At 44.8% G+C, this 25,539-nt stretch overlaps 1 protein-coding gene across 1 annotated transcript in view; it reads right to left on the bottom strand.

The window, feature by feature from the left end:
• The window catches only part of LOC142583337 (uncharacterized), a 348,940-nt gene that overhangs the window by 27,304 nt on the left and 296,097 nt on the right, over positions 1-25,539 (bottom strand). Inside the window, exon 6 of the mRNA XM_075693760.1 lies at positions 21,885-22,102. Within this exon, the coding sequence (XP_075549875.1) occupies positions 21,885-22,102 (218 nt within the window). The remainder of the gene's footprint in view (positions 1-21,884; positions 22,103-25,539) is intronic.

Raw genomic sequence — 25,539 nt, forward strand, 5'->3', positions numbered from 1 at the left:
TGGCTGACTGCGGCGTGGGCTGAGAGGTCCATGAGCGCTTTGTTCTGGCCACTTCCTTGGCGTTATAGCGAGAGGCCGCACGAAGCTCAATTCGATCGCTGCGGAGCCCACTCTATTGAACGCGGTCGTTTTACATGACCGACAGACGGACCGACGGAGGTACGCTTTCCTTGTTGGGTAATCATAGAAATGCTTACACATTTAAAGAATTGTGCCAGACGACTTCAAGACGGAATTAATAACAAAGCGCACTTGCCCTATTTTATTAAGACCACTGTTGTATGTGCGTTCATTCGCAAAAGCGCGTCGAAAATGCTGCACTTTTCTTAAGACTGGGGCAATGTGAACGCTATGTAAATACGATATGAGTCATACGTGTGGTCCGTGTGCGCATGTGCACTAAAACTTAATTCTATGTCGCGTTACCCTAAGGTATCTGAAAAAAAAATTGCATAATAGGTGTGTTAGGTGCGCTGCGATCCATCATCGTGGTTCATTCCTACGGCGTTTGTCTTTTGAAAAGAAGGTAGCGAGTTTGATTCCTATTTGGGCGACCTCCATCAGACGGCTGCACAGAGCATAACCACCTTTGTACAGTGATTTTAAGCGCGTAAAAATTTAGCGCTTAGACCCCTATAGAAAATTGAAAGTATCTTTCTAGGACCCATTTTAACCCAGTTTTGAGGAAGACTGTCGCGATATCTTGAAAAATAAGATTGCGAACCTGCAACACAAAGAAGTCGAAGTCTGCATTTCTTGTTTACACTTTTTCACTGTAATTTCTTGTCCAGATTTCTTTAGGTGGCAAGCACAAATGCAATGACAGCGTAGGCGTCAGGTTGCTTCATGAAAAATCATCCGATGTCTTGCTCGATGGTAGACCCAGTGCTGCAGCAGCCCACCGCGTCAGGGATGCCACGAACCGGGCTCTTTGCACATCACGTGATGTACTTGTACTTCATCTTCTCACTTTATGAGAAACCCAGCGACGTATATTTACAGCGGTGTTGCAGTGCACGCAGAAGTGTTTCGTTATGGGGCTAAACATGTGCATTAGAAGACGGGCCTCCAGTAACACACACCGATGTGTTAGACTTCACGAGACAACACGAGCGCCACTACAAATTTGCACGAATGCGTGCGTGTATGCACTGCGCTTTATCGTGCACTGAGCGTTGGCTGTGCTATTGGCGGAGAGGACTTACGAAGTCGCCGTCTGTCGGAAGCGCCTCGCTTGCGTAGTATGAGTGATAACGCGGCGCGCTGCTCTTCGACTTGCTGTCAGCGCTCAATAAAAATGTCACGCCGGAGCATTCCTTGACATTTCTGTAAGTGTTCTCGAGACGACAGGAGCTCTTCATTGTCAAAACAGTAATTTTGGGCAAACAGAAATCAGGCAATGGTTTACAGACGCTGTCTTTACCAAATGCGTATAGACAATTTCACTCGCACGATAACAACAGCGAGAACGCGGTCCCAAGAAACTTCCGGTCACGGGCGTTATAAGCCTATTTCACCGCAATACAAAGTGCGTTTTCGAGTGGTTTTACATTCCCGAAAGTCTATCTTTAGGTTATGAGATACAAGACATGCGCATTACACCTCAAGACTAATACATAATTTTTTTTCGCATAGGGAAAAAAATTTGGGTGCTATAACTTAAAGCTATTCCAAACTTCTCTACTCCAATTCTGCAATCAGCCCCCCGCGATTGGTCAAAACCTTTTTTGGACCACCCCCACAACGAAAACCGCTATACCTCCCAATCTGATATGACATAAACACATTGATTATGCATGATTAGACCGAACAAAACAAAAATAGTTGTTTCTGATTTGATGCCTATTCGCCATTAGCTCTCCGCTATTGGTCAAAAGTTTAAGGCGGCACCCACTTCACCGGCGAGTCACGCGACGTCAAAAACTGTGAAAACTCATTGCGTCAAAGTGACGGGTGAGCGTTAAAGATGCATTAATATGCCGAAGAAAACTGAAGTTTCTTAAGAATAGGCACATGATGCCTCTTTCCAAAAGGAATCAAAATGGCGGCCGCCGTTTGCTCAGGCAGTGGCTATTCGCACGGGCCGGAGGCGATGGGTTTATTTGCCTATAATAAAACTTTTTGCGTGGCCATGTAACATTTTCGAACACTTTCGGCACGCTTACGACTTCGTTCTGCCAACTTTTATTTGCTGAGCATACGTTTTAGAAGTATTCTTAGCCTTCCGTTGCACGCCGCCGCAATTTTCGACCAGCCACTGCAAGCTAAGTAAAAGAAAGCGGACCAATGGCAGACGGCGGCACCCCCCTCTTCGTTGTCTATTTTCAGTACGCTGGCTCGGACGCATCGAAGCCCTCTCCACTTGATTGTGGTCCTTGCCTCCAGGCAGCCTATTGCAAGCGAAACACCACTCAATGTGGGCAACGTTATTCATATTGAAAGCAAAGAAATGTGACTTCCTATAAACTAGGAGAGCGTTTGATTGGTGAGTTCAGACAACGCTCCGGGTGACCGCCCGATGCTTGCTTCAGCGGTTACGCAACTTTCACGTCAGGAGATTGGAATAAAACATATTAGAATAGCTTTACGTTATAGGGCCTCTTGGCTAGTAAAGTTGTTATGTGCACAGGAAAAGTGATGAAGATCTGCTGGCTTCGATTTTGACACACTCCTGCTACTCGATATTACCGCCAATGCCTTCCTTTAAAATTATGCGGTTTTGCGTGCCCAAGCCACTTTCTGATTATGAGGCACGCTGTAGTGAGGGACTCTGGAAATTTCTGCCACCCGGGGTTCTTTAACGTGCACCTAAACCTAAGTACACGGGTGTCTTCGCATTTAGACCCCATCAAAATGCGGCCGGCATGGCCGGGATTCGATCCCGCGACCTCGTGCTCAGCAGCCCAACACCATAGCTACTGAGCAACCACGGCGGGTAATGCCTTCATTGCTCACTACGTTCAGCGGGCTACTGTCGTAGCCCGCTAAAGCACCCAGGCTGCAACACCCAGCATGCTGTAGGTGCTGCAGCCGTTGTCAGGCAAGAATACTGCCTTTTGCTGCTGTGCCTGAGATAGCTGCATGTCCCACACAAGAAATAAATAAAAATGAAATGAAAATTAAAGCCAAACCGGACGCCGCCGATGGCCCATGTTTGTAGACCGTCAAAGGGTCTATAGAGTGAACCCTCACGGCGCGTGGTCGCCGTGATGGAGTACCTGGAACCAGTCTAGCGTAAAAGGTAGGCAATCGATGAGAGCAAACTATAGGAAATATGTTTTGTAGTGGGCTGTCTGTATAATCAAATGTAGCATAATATAATGAAGCCTCGGTGAAGCGATCGCATGGGCTTGCAGCGACCGACTGCGCGTCGACATGCATGTCCACGCACAATATTTCGCTTTAGCTGCGAGCACGTTTCTGTACCCTGCTGTGAGCTTCACGTCACAGCATATGAACATTTGACAGTAAACAAGCAACCATTGTTTCGTGGACGCTAGTAAACCTGTCCGAAAATAACTTCGTTACATGTAGAGACTTCCACGCCTACGGCTGCTTGTTATGTGCCGTCGCGACGATTTGTTGGTTTGTTTGTTTGTTTGTTTGTTTGTTTGTATGTATGTATGTATGTATGTATGTATGTATGTATGTATGTATGTATGTATGTATGTATGTATGTATGTATGTATGTATGTATGTATGTATGTATGTATGTATGTATGTATGTATGTATGTATGTATGTATGTATGTATGTACGTATGTATGTATGTATGTTTTATTTCCACAAAAACTAAATACAGCCTTGCGGACGTAAAGTTGGGAAGAAAGCTGTTCGTAGCAGCTGGACCAGCCCTAAATACCCTTAAAACAAAATAGAAGAAGGAGAAGCAGAGCGGAAATACAGTTTTCACAAGTACTTGCAAATTCAAGCACTACAACATATCATGCATACGCATTGCAAACCAGGCGAGGAAGAAAAAAGAAAAGAAAAAGACAACAAAAGCAAGATGGGAACAAGCGGGCAAAAAAATGCACAAAATCTCACTGCACTTGATAAGCATATAGACATTGTACAACTCACATATGAGAGAAAAAATCAAGAATATCAGTAGGAGAACAAATGGCAATATCAATTTTATTAACAATAAGATCATTTAATAACCGAGGCAGCCTGGAGCGCAGCCTTTGTGATCCGTTGTTTGTCCGCGATTTTGGCACGTGCCAGTAGTGAGGCTTTTTTGTACCCTATGGAGTTTCGTGTAGGTTCAAGTTAGCCATAAAAGTAATGTAGTTAATGCTTTTTTTTCTGTTCATTTTTATACGCAAGCACTAAACGATACCTTAAAAGGGTCTGTACTTTCGGTGTCTTAAGTTTATGAAAGAAATAAGCTGAAGGGAAATCGTATAGTTTATTACCAATAGCTCGAAGAGCTATTTGTCTTCTCACCGAGCAAATCTCACAGAGAGTCTTCTCACCGAGCAATTTCCTGATGGTCCTTTTTTCTTAATCCGGTAAATTTATTATTTGGTGTTAACACAAACATGAGCATATGCAATGCCTTTCGTTAATGTGCTTCTCCAACTTCCCCTTTCCTTCCAGTGAACTTGCCAGTATCTTGCGCCAACAAGTTCATTGATCAAAGCTCCATTACAATAGCCAGGCAGCACGCGCGGGTGAGTGTCCCAGTGCGCGCTTCTTGCTACTCGCTGAACATCGCAGCCACAACGCTGTAGCAGAAATCTTCCTCGCGCGATTGCTTGCTGCACACCAAAGTTGCTGCCGATGGCTGCTTGCCAGTTCTCGGTTTCACGACCTAAGCTTCACGCAGCTTCTTGTCGCGCGGACACGTATGAAGGCTGACACCGGGCTCCGTTGCGTAAGTCCGGCACTGTGGCACCGAGCTGTTGCTTACCAGGTTGGACCCCTTCGAAGGCAGCCATTACGTATTATAGTGCCTTCAAGTATTCTCATGCAGGCACTCTAAGAGGAAAAGCCACCGCCGCCTTATGAGAACCGCAGCGAAGGTGGGACTGTAAACTTCCGTTTTCAGCCTGCTTGGCGCTTCCAAAGCAGCTGACGCGGCCACAGTGCCCACGTGATTCATCATACCGCGCCACGCCGATGGCGGTGACAGCTTTTCCAGTCGTGGAGCTCGCCCCCAATACCTCGTAACCGAGCGAATGAGGAGCGCAGCGTTAGATGAAAGAACAGTGCGCGATGAGGAAAGTGGAGGGAAGACGAACTACGCGTGCGCTCAGTTGCCACCACGGCTAGGGTGACATCTGCAGCCGCGTGGGCGATCTCGTCGGTGCTTCCGAGGGTGGCCTGAGCTCTGGACGCCTACGCTCGTCCACGACACCAGCGTGTGTGACGGGTATCACTGCTCCGGCAAGGGGCGATGGCGCGCAGCTACCAGTTAGGCTCGACTTGACGATCCCTAGGATGTTGTCGTCGCTGACACTGGTGGCACAATTTCTCCGCGACGAAAGGCCACTTTAGTCGTTGGTGGAACGAAAGCGTGCCAAGAAAGGCGTAGTGCCGCGCAACACGGCCTTGGCGACGACCATGACCACGATATTACTCCAGAGTAGCGTGTTTCGTCTCCATGGAAACAAAGCGCTGCTTGCGCTGCATGGCGGCTGCTGTGAATCGCGGCCATGCCTCACCCAGGCGCTGCCTCCCACCATCTCCCGATTAGCGCGGCAGTCACGCCACAGTTCACGCCGTTTGCAATGCGCTGCACGAGACAGATTGCCTGCGCCAGTGACACTACTCACAGAGTTCTCTTCCAAATATAAACAGTGCAACTATAGAATCACAACACTAAATATTGACAAGTGAAACTAAAACACAGAGCTGCGCTCACATTTCGCATTAGGGAGTACTGTAACCATCGGTGGCCTTTTTTTTTTACTGTACCCTGAAGTGTTTGCTGTAGCTTGCAATTACTGACATATGCACTCACATAGACCAACTAAACGTGACCATGAGATCATTGTAAGGTGCCGGAAGCAGTGTATTTAGGCCTCTCTCTTACTAGCTGTGTTTATAATTTCCCGCCTGTTACTGTTTGTGTGTACCGTATCTTCAATATTTTGTTCTCATTAATTTCACTTCAGACGCTCTGCAAGCTACCAAAATATGGCCTACCGAGATGATTTAGGCCTCACGGGTAGACAAATTATAATTTGCAAGCTATATTCGGAACGTGTACAACCGGAAATTAACAAATGTGCCAGTTTAACATTCCAAAACTTTGCATTTATATTGCATTTTGTATACACATGAAAGTCGAAAATAGTCATCTAAAAAGAAAACTCTGTCTTTCCTAATTCTTCTACAGCGCTTGCATTCCAAAAAATCAATCCTATCATTTGTCCTCCAATGCGGCTAATTTCGCCTTCCGAGACAGGAATGCTTGCGCGAGGACGTGCCTCGGTAAGATGCTGCTCGTGCCATAATGCGCCAACTTTGAAGACAGAATGTTGTTTATTACAATATGGCTCTCGCTCTTGTCTGGAGAAAAATGAAAGAGAAGGAGCAGCGTCACTTCGTGGTGTGTTCTTGCCCTGTGATTCCCGCCTCCGATTATGAAATTAGTCACGATGACGGCCAAAGTGTGGAGAAAACATGATGAAATCTGTTCCTTGCGGAAATACAAAGAAAGTAAGTTTACAATGAAAGGCGGCTCTTTTCGAGTTTCCATTATAAATTTACGCCCCTAGCAAGTAAGAAGCTCCTCAGCGAAACTGAATTAATCACAGGTGTTCTCACACTAAACTGTCGTGCATGGTGTCTCCACAACGAAGCAAAAGCGTCCGGGCTAGGCTCACTGACGCCGCTCGCATAGTATACGTAAATACCTCAGGGTATCTAACATAACCGGCAGTGTATATTCGCCAAGCTGGCCGTTTTGTAAGCGCACGCTGGGGAGGGGCCCGCTATTCCCTGTAATGCTCAGGACAGTAGCGATTGACATTACAAAATATAACCAGAGAGAATCCTCTTCGAGCGACGCGCAACCATGTTCTCTCGTGATGTTCTTTCTCACGCACCAAAAAATGGAAGGCTATTCACATGACGGGTGTTGCTGTCTAGCCGTAAAAGAACGACTACGTTTTTAGGCAGGACGCTATTTTGTCTCACTTTACGACAAAGACGATGATTTATTTACTTCGAGGCAATGATCGCATGCCTAGTATTTCAACTTACGTACTTTTGCTGAAACGTCAGCGCAATATATGCAATTCAGTGCTCCTCCATGCGCCAAAAAATAAAGTACAAAATCATGGCCCACGTGTTTCCATTCTGCTATAGTGGACGTTGACGCAACGGCGCTTCTCTTCGCAGCATCAAACATGAAGTAGCTCTGATATGCATTTTACTTGCTGCTTAAGCACGATTCACAGGACCGGTCGGACCACCCAATCAGTCTGAAGTCGAGGGTGACGAAGCTCAGCTTCAACAAATCTCGTCAGTGGCTTGCTTTTGTGCGGCGTGATTCGGCGAAACTGAATCACGTCACGCTCGTCCGCGGACTAAACGTACGATCCGTCCCGCGCAGTGAATCTCGGTTTCAGCGCACAGCGAGACGGATTGCATGGACGAAAGAAGGCATGGCTCAGCACCACCTGAACACGCAGGGACGCTGTATGCGAGCTGTTAGCGATACCATTCGTCGAGTCGTTACAGGGGAGTCATGGAACACTCCTGTGCTCAATAAATCGAAGTTCCCGCCAGTCGTCTATATCACGCCACTTCATCTCATAAATTGAAGCTCTAAACGTGTTCGGTTGCTTCTGGTGTCGGCAAGGCTTTACTCTTTGTTCTCATCAATACAGAAGCAATCTGGTACACACACTTGTCAAGAAGATTTTTTTTTAACTTGACCAGTACTGCAGCTCATAGACCCTTGGACATCCTTTTCTATAAAGTTGAGTGCTTGATGGCAAGGAATTATTCCTCAGAAAAAGCGACAATTTCAGTAACTGCAACACTAGCATTGTGCTGGTGTGAATGACTGACAGTTCGATTATGAATCCCATTCCAACATGCGGAATTACGAAGGGCTGCTTTATCGCTAATTCCTTGTTTTCGCGTTTCACGTTGTTGATTAATTCAAAAATGACTTTATCATTTATTAGCCAGCTGGTTAGCTTATATTGTAGCGCAAATATAGGGAACGAAAGGGCTGCTTGTTTTGACCCCAGATGCGAACAAATTTTTTTCCACTGCGAAGCTTCTGATAATCCTCCGCAATTTACATTTGTAGAAAGGTGCTGTTACGGGCGTATGACAATTGTCGCTTCCAGAACACGTGTCGCAAGAAACTTGTTTCACATTGAAATACATGGTGAAAAAGAAAACTTCCCTACGCAGTTGTAACCAGCTTTTAAGCTTAACTGCGGCCTTCAAATGCTCAAGGACCCAAGTATAAAATAAATAAATAAATAAATTCAGCGCCAAATGAAAAGCCAATAATCAGGCTCGACGTGTACACGCAGTTCTCTTTTTTCCTCGTCTTCTTGCCAGCCTCAACTCTGAACAACCTGAAAGTCAAAGAAACGGAACAGAGCACGCGCCTGGCACCGTATATGACAGTGTAAGATGAAGCGCCCTGTGTAAAAGCTCGTCTGAACTCAACCTCTGTCTTTCATCTTGGTACGCATGCCAAAGAGAAAAATACGCGACGTCGTCATCAAAAAGACCACGGGGTGAGAACCGCTCCGACTGTCCTCGTTTTAATTTTTTCATTAAGAGCTCCGGCACAAGGGCACAGGCTGCGTAGCGTGATCTTAACCATGCGCCTTTCATACGAAAGTATACGAACCCGCTTGACGCTACACTCTCCTCTGCGATTTCCCTCATTTCACTAGACGTGTTCTTTTAGACTTGAAAACCCGAAGAAAGCTAGGGAGACGCATCCGAGTCCTGATCGATCTTTTTCGAGGGTTTCTTCCTATGGTTCCGCTTAACCGAGTGCATCGTGTGGAAAACTCTGAGCCAAGTGTCGACTGCACGTTTTTTGTCCGCGAGCAGCGCGGGCTGGAGGTCTATTCTTGGGAAGTCATCGATCGAGCCGCCAATCTCGGGCGGATATAAACAGCAGCGCCAGCCCATGCGCGGCCGGGACGGAGCGCCCGTGGGGGCCTCCTCTTGTCGCGACTGCCGAGCGCCACCGAACCATGCGACGCGCCAGACCGCAGTGCGTTGCCCTCGGTCGAGTCTGGCGCCCCACGCTCCGTCCGGAGTTGACAGCTGCCCATCGCTTTGATAAAGTCGTAATAGCGCGTTTGGATTACAATATGCACATAGAAGGGCTGTTTAACCAGGACTTGTTTGAGACAGGAATGTTTGGGATAACAAAGTCATACGAATACAGAGCGGGAAAAGGGCGAATATGTTTGCATAGCGCCTAGTGAGACACTGAACATCGCTACAAAGAAAACTTGGACTGGAAGATTGGAAGGGGCAAGTCCCGTAGCAATTATTGATGGAACTACGAGTATTATTGTTCTTATGACACATGTTAGTGCTTGCTATTGTATAACGTTGAATAGGTAACAATTATAAATAAGGCCACTCCGATCTCACATAAGTTTTGCTGATTGCCTATGATGTACGCCAACAGATAGATAGATAGATAGATAGATAGATAGATAGATAGATAGATAGATAGATAGATAGATAGATAGATAGATAGATAGATAGATAGATAGATAGATAGATAGATAGATAGATAGATAGATAGATAGATAGATAGATAGATAGATATACTAGCGTTCTCCCGCTATGCATGCGATCACGGGTGCGGCTTTTGACCTCGGAAACCGGATTCCAATCGAGATGGAATGCAAAAATGCTCCTGTACTTATATTTAGGTTGCCATTATAGAACGCCGGTATACGAAAATAATCCGGAATTCACAACTAATTGGTATGCATTACGTAACCGCGCAAACGACAAAGAGCAAAAAAGGAAACACACAGGACAAGCGCGGATCCGCGCTTGTCCTGTGTGTTTCATTCTTCGTCCGTTGTCGTTTGTGCGGTTACATAATGCATTCCAATATTGACCACCAACTAGCCCGCCTCTCCCTATTAAATATTCACAACTAAGCTGGCTATATTACCGCATATATCGCTTAGGAAGCTTAAACCCCCTAATAGTAAACACTTACTGCCGCGCGCAATTGCATGCGGAGCTGGTCGCTCTAGCGGACGCAGGCACGTCGGCGGTATGGTGGGTTGTCGCACACAAGCCAGGCAAAGCGAACACATGTAAGGTAATGCAGAAGGAGATAGCTCTGAAATTTTTCAGCAGTGTAGATAAGGATGTGAGGCATATCTAAAGCAGCCGGGTTGTAAAATATCAACCAAATGCGCCTGTAGTAGAACGAATGTTTTATGAAGATGTCGAACAGGACCGCTCAGTCAAGTCTCTAAAAGTTTACAGTGACTATAGACTATTTCATAGGGATATTACTTTAATCTTACATTGGAGTTTCGAACTTATCCACTAGCCTCGCAGGCAGTCAAAATTGCAGTAGTACATTAAGGCAAAAAGCGACCTCCATTGCACCAATGTAGGCAACCGCACACTAAACACTTTCGACATTTTAGTTCCGACCATGAAAAACTTTACACGGGAATGCGTTACAAATGCCCTGGGTTAGCACTGATCTAATTTTAAGTGCGAACGCAAGCCCATGCTGTACTCCGTTCTTTTCAAGGTTAGCGCTCAGCGCAATTAGATATAAAAGAATGGTGGCACTACAGTGGATCAAGTGCCTGGAAATTTAGAGATTGACGCATCTATTATGTTCAAATAGCTGAGAGGTCAGCCTGAACCAAAGTTCTCACCTGCTACAGAGCATTGCAGTAAGCATTCATGATTATGCATTAAAATCATGAAAAGACTGCTGTTTTGTTGAAGCTATCGATACAAGACGAAACATCAGCATAAAAGTTTCTTGTATTAAGCATTACTAGTGATAACTTTAAACTAGAATAATCTCAGTCTTGCTTACGTTCTTAGAGAATGAACGAGTAGAGAGAGAGAGAGAGAAAACATTTATTCGGGCCATCGAGGTGGTTGCTCTTGAGGTCGAGTGGATGGAGTAGAATAGGTTCGTCATACTGTGCTTGAAAGCTGTCAGTTTTAGGCTTTTTGACGCTTTTGTTTATAATTCCTGATTCGCTTCAATAATAAGCACCGCGAAGGGATCGAAAGATCCATACTGTCATTGGTTAGATTGGTCACCACGCAAAGATGAAATCTACAAAGCCTAATGTATTTCCTTTCGGCATATCAACTTTTTTTAGACGCGGGTCAGCGTATGAGCCTGTGTCTAGCCCGTCATGCGCTTCATTCAGTTCATTAAGAAATTTGTGCGTACAACAAAAGGCAGGATGTGATGTGAAGGCGACGACTTGTGGCACGCGACTAAGGCGGCAAATGAAACTAGCTCTGAAAAACAAGTGTTTACAATCAAGCATGTACAGTTCTTGATTGAGCTAGTATACAAATATTTGGCGAGGAAAAACCCGCGAGAAGAACCGCGAGTTGATGGTACTTCGCTAAAATGATGGATACAGAAATCAGGCGCTTTGCGGCAAAGTGCGCCTGCGGGCACTTTGCGCGGAAGCTCTTCATCTTGAGAAGAGTACAGTGACCGACAGCCAACCGATCGGAGGAAAGAAAGTGCGAGAACTCTTCACATTCGCGATGCGCGAGCAAATATTTATCTCAATAGTATGTCGAGAGTTTCCGTGTTTTTTGTATAAAGCATACACTACAAAGACTTAGCAAGCCAGAGTGAGTGCCGCGACGTCACCATGTCCTGCTCCCACGAGTTAACCCACGAGTTAACCTTCTCTGTCATGACATCAGGACACAGTTAACTGCTGGGAAGGAAAACCAAACTGGCTCAGATCAACTATTACTTAATATATTTAAGGCGCTCTGAGATACGCCAACATATTTACTACGGCTTATTTTTCTCGGAATGTCAAAGCCAAGCTCTATTTGCATGCCCTCGCGGGCATCGCATGGCTGCTGTCTTGCTAGGTGACTTCTTAACACGACAGATTAGTGTATGGATATATTAAGAAGGTGCGGGTGAGGCGAGGCGGCCTTCCCCAATTGTCCAGTGCTGGGCACTGTGCAAAGTGTGCGTACGCGGAGCGGCATGTTATGTACGTGGTACCATCATTAATTCGCCATCTTTGTTTCTTCCTCATTCCAATGTCATCTTACCGCCGTTATCTCGCCACCGAATAATGCTGGGGTCATTCCATTGTGATCATTTCTCCGTTTTCATGCCGTTGTTTTCATGCAGTCGTCGGCACGAATTCGTGGTCATAATGACCTCGGAATGCCACAGTGGCCGTTCTATACTCGTCATTCTAGCTGGGCCATGTGGCCTCGATTATGTCGTCGCCCTAATACAGTCGTCGTCACTTCAGAATCATCATCTTATGGTCATCATGCAATCGTCGTCACACCACCTTCGTCATTCTATCGTTGTCGACTCTTCTATGCCATCCAATCATTGTCATTTTGTCGTCATCATTAATTCGTCTTCATACCGTCATAGTCTTTTCGTCATATCGTCCTGGTCTGCAATTGTCATTCTGTCCTAGACGTTGCAGCGTCGTCATGTCACCATCGCCATTCCGTTGTCGTCATTGCGTCATCCGCATACAGTCGTCGTCATGCATTCATGACGACGACTCTATCGCCGCAATGCAGCATATCGTCGCCGCGATGTCTTCGTTTTTTTTCCATCATCACCACTCCAGTTTTGCCAAACTGTTGTCGCCGTGCTGTCGTCGTCAAGCTTTACTCGTCACACAGTCGTCGCCATCTGATTTTCATCATGCCGTCATCTTCACACCGTCGTTGTAATACCACCGTCATTATTCAAAAATCATTAATATATTGTTACCATGTCGTCGTCGGTCTAGCGTCATCGTCGTTCCCTCAGTGTCATTGCATTATCTCCATTGCATCGTCATACAAAATGTAGTCATACAATTTTTGTTCAGTGGTCGCTATGCTGTCGAAGTCCTCGCCGTGCCGCCGTGTTGCCTTTGTCATGCCATCGTCGTAATAGGTCGCCGCCATCCAGCCAGGCAAGTTTAATCATCGTCTTCCCAGTGTAGTCATGAAATTGCAGCACGACCATCGTGGTCGTGCTGCAATTAGTACATCGTAATCATTCCATCGTTGCATTTCTTCGACGTCATGCGTGGGATTTGCATGTTCAAGTGTTCGAATCCGTCATGTGATCTATGCTTATCAATGGTCGCTCAAGAAGAACAGCGTTCATCACAAACAGCAATGAAAGCTTCGCTTACACTGATTCACATACCACGCAGGACCTGCAATATTTTCAGTTAACGCAACAAATAAAGTGTCGAAAATATTATGCTAGTGGTCGTTTAATGCTACGGGGAATCTGGTTCAGACAACTGTAATGACCGTAACGCTCGGCGTTTGGCGATTTGCTCTGGTCACGAAACCACCCTTACAAAAATTTTTATAGAAAGTCCATAGACAGTCTATAGACATTTGTCTATGAAGTCTATAGACTGTCTATAGACATTTCTTTAGACTAGTCTATAGACAGTCTATAGACTAATGGCCATACACTTTTTATAGACTAGTCTATAAAAGTCTGAGTCTATAGACTGCCTATACACTGTCTATAGACAGCCTATAGACTTATGGCCATACTTTTTATAGACTAGTCTATAAAAAGTCTGAGTCTATAGATTGTCTATAGACTGTCTACGGACAAGTGTATAGGCTTACAGTTCTACTTTTGTAGACTGAAGTCTATAGAATGTCTACAGATGAGATTTGTCCGTAGACATTTTATACACCTTAGTCTACAAAAGTAGAACTATATATACAGTTCTACTTTTGTAGACTGAAGTCTATGGAATGTCTATATACAAATGTACATAGATAGTCTATAGACATTCTATAGACTTCAGTCTACAAAAACAGAACTTTATAGTCCGATACACTTTTTTTCTATGACATTCTGCAGACATTTGTTAACAAATATGAATTTTTTTAAATCTATAGGAACTCTATATACACAGACATCTTATAGACAAGTCTACAAAGAGTGTATAAGGCCATAACTCCATAGCGGCTATCTACAATTAGTTTACATGTTTGTTTACATGCGGTAGCAAAAAGTTTTGAATGTATTTATGCATGTGCACCTGTTCCTTTTCTTCTGCACTTATGCATTACCGTTAGTAGATTAATAATGCTTCTGAACCAGCTGTACTTTCATATATGTTGCATAAACAGAAAGAATTTATATAGTGCTGAATCATGCAGTGCGAAAAATAAAACAAATGCACCAGCAATGCATTCACCGTTTTTATTGCTCGATATAATAGACGAATTCCTTAAATTCATGTCGTATGCTATTATGGAAACAGATTAAATATTTACACTACTCCTTGGCAAGCATGGTCGCCAGGCTGGCCTTGACCTTTGTGTCATTAGTCCCAAAGGTGCTGCAGGTGTATGCTGCAAATAAGTAGATGCAGCAATATGAGGCAAAAATAACAAGTGTATATTCTTTGTGTGTTCATTAAGCAGCTTAATATATTTGCTCAAACTATCTAAGTCAATACTTAATGCGGTTTAACTATGACTAATGGCTGCTTGTCAATACAAATCAGCACCTTTATACAATGTTTTATTGCATGGTATGGTGAACAATTAAACAGTCACAACTGCTGCTCGTGCCAGCAACAGTATGTTCCCTTTTATGACAAGTTCATATATGATGCATTATTGTACTTATCCCAAATGGTCTCTATATTTATTGCTGAAACGCTACCCAGTTGGGCTGTCTGTACATTTTTTTTTGGCTGGTAGTTAAGTATGCCCGTGCAGAGGGATATTTTCAGAAGACGTGACTGGAATATTCACAGTATCATGCCTAAGATTGTAATTCATTTTGCTTAATACACATTTAAATGTCTTTCTCATAATTTTAAATGAATGGGTGATTGGCCATATCTTCAACGGAAGGCAGATGGGCTGATTGTATCGATATGGTCACTTAATTTGTTACAGGTAATGAGGCCTCTTGGGCGTGCTAACAGGTTTCCAAGTTAGGTATACCACATGAGCACCCGAAATACCACACGAGCACTTTGTGTCATGGCACGACAGATATGCACCTCCTAGGAAACAGAACTGATAGTATAGTTCGAATGAATTCTATTACAGTAAATTATTTAAGGTGCTTTGAAAGATGAAAATTTTTTCTAGGCTATCGAGGTTCAGGACGTTTAGTTAACGCAAAAAAAAACACATATTGAGTAAGAAATGCCGTGTCAGTAAGCTTGACTTTCTTTTATTTTTCAATAAATTGAACCAATTTCCTTCAATTTTTATCAGGTGAAACGTTTTAAAAATATATTTAACTCAGAGATTCTCTGGAAACTTTGTATGACATATAACAAGGCAGCATACCTATGTGGCCATTTTAAAATTTCCCGATCTCTTTCCAAGCCTTCCCTGGCTGTTTTCATGAAAATTTTCTGGCAATCTATGACGCCTGCAGCTTAAGTGTAATAAAAAAAAATATTGTGGTTTAATGCTTGCCAAGTACTGCCAGTCCATAATATTTAGATAAAACGAATAACACGTCAGTCACTTGACATGCAGTATTAGATTCAACTGACTTGAATCCCTTGATTAATAAAGCTGACAAGGGCTTCGGCAAGTTCGTAATTGATGGCCACACGAGTACAGCACGGAAGACACAGAGACACACGTAAAGCAAATGCAACAATGTGAGGAAAAACTATACAATGAGTTATACAATTAGTTATTTTTACGGTTCAATAGTAGTTTTCAATATAATTTGCTCTCATCACTTATGCCTCTAGTTAACTTTGTTTGCCTCTCACTAAAGACTACATGGCAATATTAATCAGTACCATTATGATGTTTCGTTATACTACAGTATGATAAGCAGTTAGACAACTGTAATGGTCGCCGGTGCCAGCAACGGTACGTTTCGTTTTAAGACAGGTTCATGTGACACACAGTGTACTTATAAAAATAAAAGAAATGCGAGAATCCCAAACGATTCCTATAATAATACTTGTTGAAACAAAGATACCCGGCTGGACTGTGCACATTTTTCAGGTGTTAATGCAATATGCCCGTGCCGAACGAACATGCTCAGCATACTGACTGCAGTTTCGAACAATCACGTTAAGATTTGCAATTTATTTCCGCGTAGAACAGTCTGCAATGTCTCTTTTCTCATACTTCGAGATGAATACATTTGCCACACTTTTAATAGAATGCACATGAATGGGGGCGTACTGATCAGGTTACTTATCAACTAAAACATGTTACGATCTCTTAGGTGTGTTGATAAGGGTAGAACAAATGCAATGCCCACTGAATTATTTGAATAATCTGTGCGTTATCTACTTAGAAAAGACCACCAAATTGATAATCTGGCTCTTTTTTCTTTTGTACACCGCATATTGTATGCAGTCTGTCCAAGACGACGGCACTACATGCAACAGTAATGAAAACCGGAACACTTATTACGCACGACAATGGCTTCATACCATGCACGATTAGCACAATGCGAATCTGCGCCAGCAGCTGCCTTGTGATTAAGAGCACGTAAACTGTAGAATGCCGAAGCTTCGGAAGCCGCTTAACGCTTTTCATATAGCTCGAAAGATAACTTCTGCTGCTAAATTGTTTAAAAAAGAGACAAAAAAGAAATCTTCCAACTACCGTCAAACGCAATCCCTTCAGTTTGAAACGTGTAAAGGTGTTCCCGGAGCGACTAATTTATTGTTCTCTAATTTTTTCGGCTAAGTTGCGAAGCTGCAAGTGACTGAGCTTATCGCGGGTTTCATGCTCCAAAAGCGTTTGTGGTTGCATATAAATAGATTGGGTGAATCTAGAGATTTCTACTAGATATTTCTTCAAGTCTCGTGTTTTGCTTGCTGTAACTTCACAAAATTATTTAGATTGGTTGCCAGGAACCTTAAAAATACTGCTACTTTTAAACTATGCGAAAACGGCAGCGCACACACTGCTGATGCATGCCCCGCAAACACGGCCTTTCATCCGAGTACGCTCGCAGTTATTCAACTATGCCTGTCTCTTTGAAAATTCTTGATGCTAACACAATTTCGAGATATATACGTAAAGCGTGTCACGAGAATTTCACTACACATACGGTGCAGCATTCATCGCGGCCGGATCAAGCGCCACTAAATGAGATCTACCACACTGGCTGCCCAACACACACAATCCGCTTAGTGGTAGCTCAGTATCAAGTTAAAACATGGTGTATAGGCGCCCAAATTTTTAACTGGCGCGCGAGCGTCGACTTTTCCGTGCGTCAGCGCCGTATGACGGGGCGCGGCTGCAAAGAGTCTGAGGCTAAGTGCATACGGACAAAGCGCGCTCAGCTGGGCCCATCGTCTGCTAAGCTGTTTCCAGCCTCGCCCCGTCATACGGCGCTGACGCAGGGAAAAGTCGCCGCTCGCGCACGCCAGTTAAAGATTTGGGCGCCTGTACTTCCTTTTTTACGCACCTAAGCTATAATGATAAAATCAACAAGCACGAGCGATCGCTCGCCGTAAAACATTCCGTATAGTAGGAGCGAGAACAAGAGCGCGTTATCAAACCATGTCAACGACAAACCGACACTATACCCGAGTCGCCTGCGCTACATGCAGCCGGTTCGCGCTACGAAATGCGCTCACATAATCATGAGGTATTGACGCAAAACGTCTTTGATAAAGCTTACCATTCAGTGTAGTTGACGTGTGATGCCACAAAGAAGACACGCATACACAGACACCAACGTTCAGGCAGACACCGCACACCGGCACAACCGTTTAGGTGCCTGGCACACTCGTTGAGACGGCGCACCGCCGCGCATGCGCAAGAGCTCCGAGCATGCGCAGGAGCTCCGCGCGGGAGGGCGTGCGCGCTCGGAGGAGTGTGAGCGCCTTTTCCTCCTTCATTTTTTTCTTTGTGTCTTTCTCTCTCTCTGCGCGCCATGCGCGCCGGAACGGGTGGCTTTTCTTTTCCATTATGCATTTTTTTTCGTGGACGAAGGATATGCGCTGGCAGGTTGTATGACAAACGCTGTGGGCTATCGTATGAGACTGGAACGCCAACATAAATGCGCTGTTTGTAAAAGCCGTTACGGGGCCCTTCAGACGTTTTAGAAGCATTATTGCCAGCGTCGATGAGTAATACAGCGTATTTGTAGCATATCTTCCAGCGTACCGCCAAATGTGATGCCCGCACGTATGTTAGTGCTAATTTTCTGTTCTGATGATAGGTGAAAGTAATCAGTACAGCATTGAGGTACTCATATGCGTGGCTGAGCAGGCATACCGCCGGCGAAATACTGGGTGGGCTCAGAGAATTTGGCACCTATTTTAAGTGAATGAGAAACTTTGATGAGTTTATAGTGCAGGATATTAGGCAACAAAAGTCGCCCTATGTTAGTGACGCAGCCGAGATATGAAGACAATGTGAAAAGTATCCGAGAATCGGACGACACACAACGCGAACACCACATGCGCGACATCGGTTCATGGCACATTCACAAAGTCCGCGTTGTCAGCTACAAACATTACGAGTGTCTTTGATGTTAGCTTGATGCCTGTTACGAATCCACTTGTATCTGAAGCTGGCGTTCATAACATATATTTTAACAATTGGATCGGCGTTTTGCTTCCGTTATTCTACTGCCGCAAAAGTGATGCGACAACTGTGAAGACTGTCTTGGGATTGCCGATGCGACTACGTAGATCATATGTGGTCAACAAATGCGGAGGTATACACTATGTGTATACTAAAGTCTACAAATAGGCTCTACAGCAATCTCAGCAGTATACAACTTTAGTGGCTTATATCAAATGCAGCTATGTATTATCCACCGGTACCTGCGCAATCGGTTACAGCGTACACGGGTTGGGCCCAGATTAACGATGTTTGTCTATTGTTAATCTATAGACATGCAAGACCACGACAACTCAGAGGTGGTGAATTCACCACCAACCGGCGCGGCGGGTTTGCCCGCCGCGCCGGGGTTGCGGTGCCGTCGTGCATGAACCAGTGCCATATCATCGCGTTCGCAGAGGGCGGGGGGTATGGGAACTCGGAATGACATATTATTGACTTTCTTCTATAGACATTCAATACACCAGGAGTAGAGAAAAAAATAGAAACCTTGTCGACTATTGTCCATAATATAGAGAGTCAACAGACAAAGTATGGACAAAAATAAATAGAAACTGTATCGGCTTTCGTCTACAGGTAGTCCATATAGAGGGGAAGTAGACAAAGAAGACACAAACACCTTATCGACTTTTTTCTATAGACCGTCTATAGACTGCGAGTAGACAAAAAGAAATAGAAACCCTATCGACTTTGGTCTATAGAAAGTCTATAGACAAAGTATGGACAAAAATAGATAGAGACTGTATCCACTTTCGTCTGTAGGTATTCTATAGAGGGGAAGCAGATAAAAAGGAAACAAACACCTTATCGACTTTTTTCTATAGACCGTCTATAGACTGCGAATAGACAAAAATAAATAGAAACCCTATCGACTTTCGTCTATAGAAAGTCTATAGACAAAGTATGGACAAAAATAGATAGAGACTGTGTCGACTTTCGTCTGTAGGTATTCTATAGAGGGGAAGGAGACAAAGAAGAAACAAACACCTTATCGACTTTTTTCTATAGACCATCTATAGACTGCGAGTAGACACAAAGAAATAGAAACCCTATCGACTTTCGTCTATAGAAAGTCTATAGACAAAGTATGGACAAAAATAGATAGAGACTGTGTCGACTTTCGTCTGTAGGTATTCTATAGAGGGGAAGCAGACAAAAAGGAAACAAACACCTTATCTACTTTTTTTCTATAGACCGTCTATAGACTGCAAATAGACAAAAAGAAATAGAAACTTTATCGACTTTCGTCTATAGACAGTCTATAGACTTTATATCAACAAAAGTACAATTCTATAGAAAGGAAAGGTCGTCTATGAAAAGTCTATAGACTTTCTATAGACAGTCTAAAGTCATTTTTGTAAGGGCAAGGAAAGCGAAAGTGGGGCTCAAAAGGGAATCTGTCTCTCAGTCAAATATGTGAGAAGTCATTTTATTCCTATAGCAACTACACGGACACTCCAGTTGCGTTTTTGCCTTCGCCATGACCGTGGGGTTCCGTATGAGGTCCAAGGCTGATAAAATCATCGCCGCACGCTGTATGCTGCATGTGTGAGTGAAACCGGGCGAGGGTGGGTCGGCGATCATGGCTCAATCTCGCGCACGCAAGGGATGCAAGCAGGAAGGAAGTGTGCCGTCTTCTCGTTCGCGTAAGGAAGGATATGTTGTACTGTTGTACTCCGGAGGCCGCGGATGCGCGCCCAGGCCACTGTATATTGAAAGCGTCTCTGACGGTGACAGAGTCTGCCGCGCGCTGTTTTTTTTCGGCTTAGTTAACATTGATGCGAGGCGCACCACAAAGGTCAATTCGCTCGCTGCTAGTGCCGTGCTTGCACACTCCAGCGTTTTGACAACTATTCTTTCCGCTCATCGAATTAGATGTTTTCATGTTTGCTGGTGCGACGTGACACCATGCTTGTTATTTATTTAGCATGCATATGTTCCCGAGTTTACGCAGCCTAATAAACGACTATCCTTAATTCGTGAAGCCGCCCGCCAATTTGCTATTGCAATCGATGCTTCGCCTTTCGGGCGAAATGGCGAACTTTTCATGGTGATGTTACGCTTTATGCACCAAAGAACCTGTAGTTCAGCAAACAATTCATCAAAGCACATGATATGATCGGTTATAGGTGCAGAACACCTGATAGGGTTTCTCCGCGCATTTAAAACCGTGGTCGCTCCGGGCTGCCGAAGATAAAAGCTCTTCTGACGTGAGAAATGCCCCAGTACGTCTATGCGCGGTTGTGCAGCTACGCTTGCTATTGTGGGTACTCGAGTGTTTCAAATTCAAAAAAGGGGAGCGAGTGCTTTCCGCTAGCGGACAATGCACCGCAGCTGAGCTTGCATACCGCTACCTATTTATCTTGCCCGCCATTGTGGCTTGGTGGCTGTGGCGCTGCCAAGCACGCGGTCACGGGATCAAATCCCGGCCTCGGCGGCTGCATTTCCTTGGTTTTAAATGCAACAGCACCCATTTACCGTGCATTGAGTGAAAGTTGAAGAACTCTATGAAGTCGAAATGAATCCGCATCCCCGCACTACAGCGTGCCTCCAAGTCAGATCATGGCTCTGGCTCGTAACACTCCACTTCAATTATCAGTATTATAACAATAACCTTATAACTAACGACAAATACAGATTCCCCTTCCAGGAAAGCTGAGACAATGTTACTTCTAAACCTGAGCCAAAAGACATTTGTACAAAAAAAAAGAAAATAAACCCACGAAGCGGTACTTTGTTAGCAAACTAAATATCTAATTGGCAAAGTAAACAACTAATTAGTGGTCTGATTAGTTTGCTCAACTGTTAGCGGCTAAATCTCTGTCCGGTACGACAACGACGCTACCATAGACTACACGTTAAGCTTCGCCTATTTAAAACAACATTTTGACCTCCACTGAGACCCTCTTCGCCACTTCCACTTCCGTTGCGCAGAGTAGGAGGTCAGATAACACAACATTCCGGCAGACCTCTCTGCCTTTTCCAATCTATGAACTTCTTCTTTGACGTATCCAAACAGCGTATCATGTATCACGACATAACATGCCATAGCATCGCACAGCAGGTCTAGAATGCACGGTTGGAACCAGGGGCGCTTACTCTGCGAGTCCGCGGGCGGCGCGAGCATGCCGCAACTGGCCCGACGCGACGCCGCGTAGTCCACCGAGTTGCGGGAGGTGCGCCGCGACCCGGGCCCTCCTCCCTTGGTGCCCGGCGCCTGAGCGAGGGACCCGTCCACGGAGCTGAGCACGGCGGGTCCCGGGGGCGGCGAGGCAGCGTCACCCATGCGATCACGCCCGGACGTGCCGAAACGGGCTCTGCGGGAACAACACGCAAGCAGGCGAAGGCACACTGTCACCTTCTGCAATATATCAGCATCAACGGCACCGTAAACTGAGACGCGAGAAATTCCAAAACTACACCGATGCGCTGTTCCATTCCCTGGTTCACCTCCATTCGTCCAGACACCAAACGAACATTTCGGTCTGCTCAATCTCTATCGACCTGCCACAAAGCGACTACACGTAGCACTTCAACGTAATGAGCCTAACAGTATTTATGATGAGGTATGTTCCTTTCGCGTTTCAATTTATGTGGACGCTGTTATAAAAATATGCGCAAAATCAGATAGACAAATATTCTAGAGACTATGGTAGCATGGTCCAAGGCCTGCAAGGGAACTTTCACTGAGGTTTGGGTAAGAGAGCGAGAAAATGCAAAGAAAAAGATAAGAACATTGGGCCAACGAACAATATAGAAAAAAAAGCTGAGAAAATTAAAAATAGTAGGGCAATGTTAAGGGGATTTTATACGCTCATTTAAATGCGAATGGCAATGTGAGTGACATTATAGTATATTGCGACAAACAATTTTATACTTAGACAAAATAAGTGACATTGCTCCTAAAGAAGTATAACTGTGAACTCACCGTAATACCAGATTTCGGATAGACAAAAGTAAGCATTATTATAGTATTAAGCAATACATTCTGACAAATAACTTCTAAGAGCAATTTATTACTAATTTTCTGTTATCGCATATTATACTCCGCGAAACAATGGCGATAAATATTCCCTAATTGTTGGTAGCATAGTACCCGGGGCGTTGCCTTTTGACGTGGTCACCGTGAATCTGAAAAATGGACGCTTCATTAATCTCACACTCCATCCCTCCGGCAATTCGATGCGCAGCAAAGCAGGAAATGTCAAACTTTCCAAACTTGAGACAATTTGGTGGTTCTGGCGCACAAACTGCATAAACACCCGAGCATTATCATTATGAAAATAAAAAAAGCTCTTGCTATACAAATGATGGAGCCGCACCAGAGAAAAATAGCCGAACTCGCTTAAACTGCCTTTTTTGATGGATGATCTAAATAAGGCCACGCGTATAAAAAAGCCCTCTTAGATTTCTTTATGGCTGTGGAAGTAAAATGGGAATAGAGCAATATAATTCTGCGTAGGCGTTCTAATGAAGCTTCGGGTATTCCGTCAGACATTGTAAGTAAGTGGCTATTGGACTGCGCTGCTGAGCTCGAGGTGGCGGGTTTGATCGCCACCGCGGTGCTGCGATGAGATCGCAGTCCACGAACGCTCGTGTACCGTGCATTAGCAGCACACGTTAAAAGAACCCAGGTGACCAGTATTATTCGGCAGTCCGGGACAGTGCTACGTCCGTCATAATAAGATGGTTATTTCGGCCCGAAAAAACTGTTAATTTATCTCCTATTATATATATATTTCCCGGTTTCTTGGATAGCTAAAGTTTGAGACGGCATGTCAGCGTGAGGCTTCACCTATCTAACTGAATTGTTGGCTAAAAACATAGCTCCGAGTTCACCGCTATTAGAGCAACGTGCCGCCCGCTGGGAAGTTCCGCTTCCCGGTATTGTAGCGAGCTGACCCGCACTTCCACCAAAGATGTTACGTTGAGAACATATGCACAGAGGGTATATTCGCAAGGCAATGAGCACAGCGCTGCCGCAGCGGTAGGGTTAGGGCGTGCACACCAGGTGGCTACACCGTCGTCTACGTCCAAGCAGCAACCACGGGAACGCCGCCTGTGACAATGTGAAGACATAATTGCTGAAAGATCGGCCTCCCGCCAGCCTAACTTCAGTCATCTTGAAAAAATACTGAAACAGCTGTTCAAGTTACGGCGAACTCACGTAACCTCAATGTGGACAATGTTATGAGCGTCTAGAGGGAGTCGTGTGTCGCCACCATGCTTACGCAAGGATTCGCGAGACGGTAATCTCTGTTTACTGTGAGGAGTGCGGCTGTGCGCATTGGCTCAAAGGCTGCATGCTTAGGGAGAGAGAGAGGCGCTAGAGAAAGGTTCCAGTGAAATAAAATAAAAAGAAGCTTATGAATCCGTGGCGAAATGTCTGCTAGAACAGCGTTTTCCTGCTCTGTTATAAATGAAAATGTCACTTTAAAAGTGCGCTGTGACGTTTCTGGCTGGAGTGGTAGGCGAATCAACACTTCGTACGTGAGCGCGTCAATTTCCAGAAAATAAACTTTTGAAGTTAGTACACCATCGTTTTCCCGTATTACTTTGCCTCAGCCTGCCGGCGCTAAGATGAGTTTGAAGTACTGTAGGAGGATGGTAAAGCGGGCTACTCCAAAATAAGTTGGAAATGGGCCGTTGTGACCAGCGTTGTGAACGATCGACTACTATGCAAGGAATAAACATCGAGAGCTGTCTGTAAAGTGAAAACTATTTCTTTGAGACGGTTGCTCAACTTCACCCTTGATACAAATAATACATTACTGGCAGCTCCGCCTGAAGAGCGAAGCAGAGACAACGATACCAAGAGCGAAGCAGGGACAGCGATAGCAATGTATAGCACTGTGCTTGAACTCCTCGAACGAAGCAGTAACTGCGTGCCGGCGCGAGATGTATGCAAGCCAATGCTTATTGGGCAGAAGGAACAGCGTCCTAGCAGTTCCCAGGCGTCTAAGTAAGCTGCCGTCATGAGCGCCGCCAGTGGCCTTACAGGCGTCGGACCTTGACGCGGCACGAGGTGAGACTCACAAGAAACAATGTAAATCAGTCAGCTCCCGCTGAAATATCGCATAGCTATCGCTTAACGTTCACTGCTCAAGCCTGAGTAAACACACTGCAGTTCAGCTGGAACGTTAGCGTCATTATACTGTACTCGACGCTTATCACTGGAGCAGAAGGCAGGACGCGCCGTTGTTCCGCCGCCGAGAAGGTTCACTTTTGAAAGAGCGCCGAGCCAGCTGGAGCCTGGTTACAGCTTATTTACTTCGCCCTGCTAATGTAAGTTCTACGCAAACTGGAAAACGAAAACTCGTTGTTTCATGCTAACTTTTGGCTAAGCAGTGATACCAGGATTACCCATAACATTTTCTAAGAAGTTCACATTACGTCCTAAAGCTTCAGACCTATCGGTAAGGAGAAAACAGGCGTTTATATTACGAGAAATCACATGATGTCTCGGAAATGAGCGAACCTAATTAAGTGGCGCATCTATGCAAATGTTCTTTTAATAAAACAGCGCAGAAATTAAATTGTATTCTTAGCTTCTGACCTAGGAGTATTTAGTTGAGAAATCAAATATTAGTCCGAAATTAGCTTTCTTTACAAGGCAACACCACACTCAAAACATGGCTTGACGACGCAGGTGTTTGTGTACCGTGCCGAAACCCCGATCTCTCATGAGGTGTGCCGTAGGGGGGAGGCCGGTATAATGCTGAGCACCTGGGGTCTCTGACAGGCGTTTCAATCT

Source organism: Dermacentor variabilis, chromosome 5, assembly GCF_050947875.1.
Source record: "Dermacentor variabilis isolate Ectoservices chromosome 5, ASM5094787v1, whole genome shotgun sequence".
Classification (NCBI taxonomy): Eukaryota; Metazoa; Arthropoda; class Arachnida; order Ixodida; family Ixodidae; genus Dermacentor; species Dermacentor variabilis.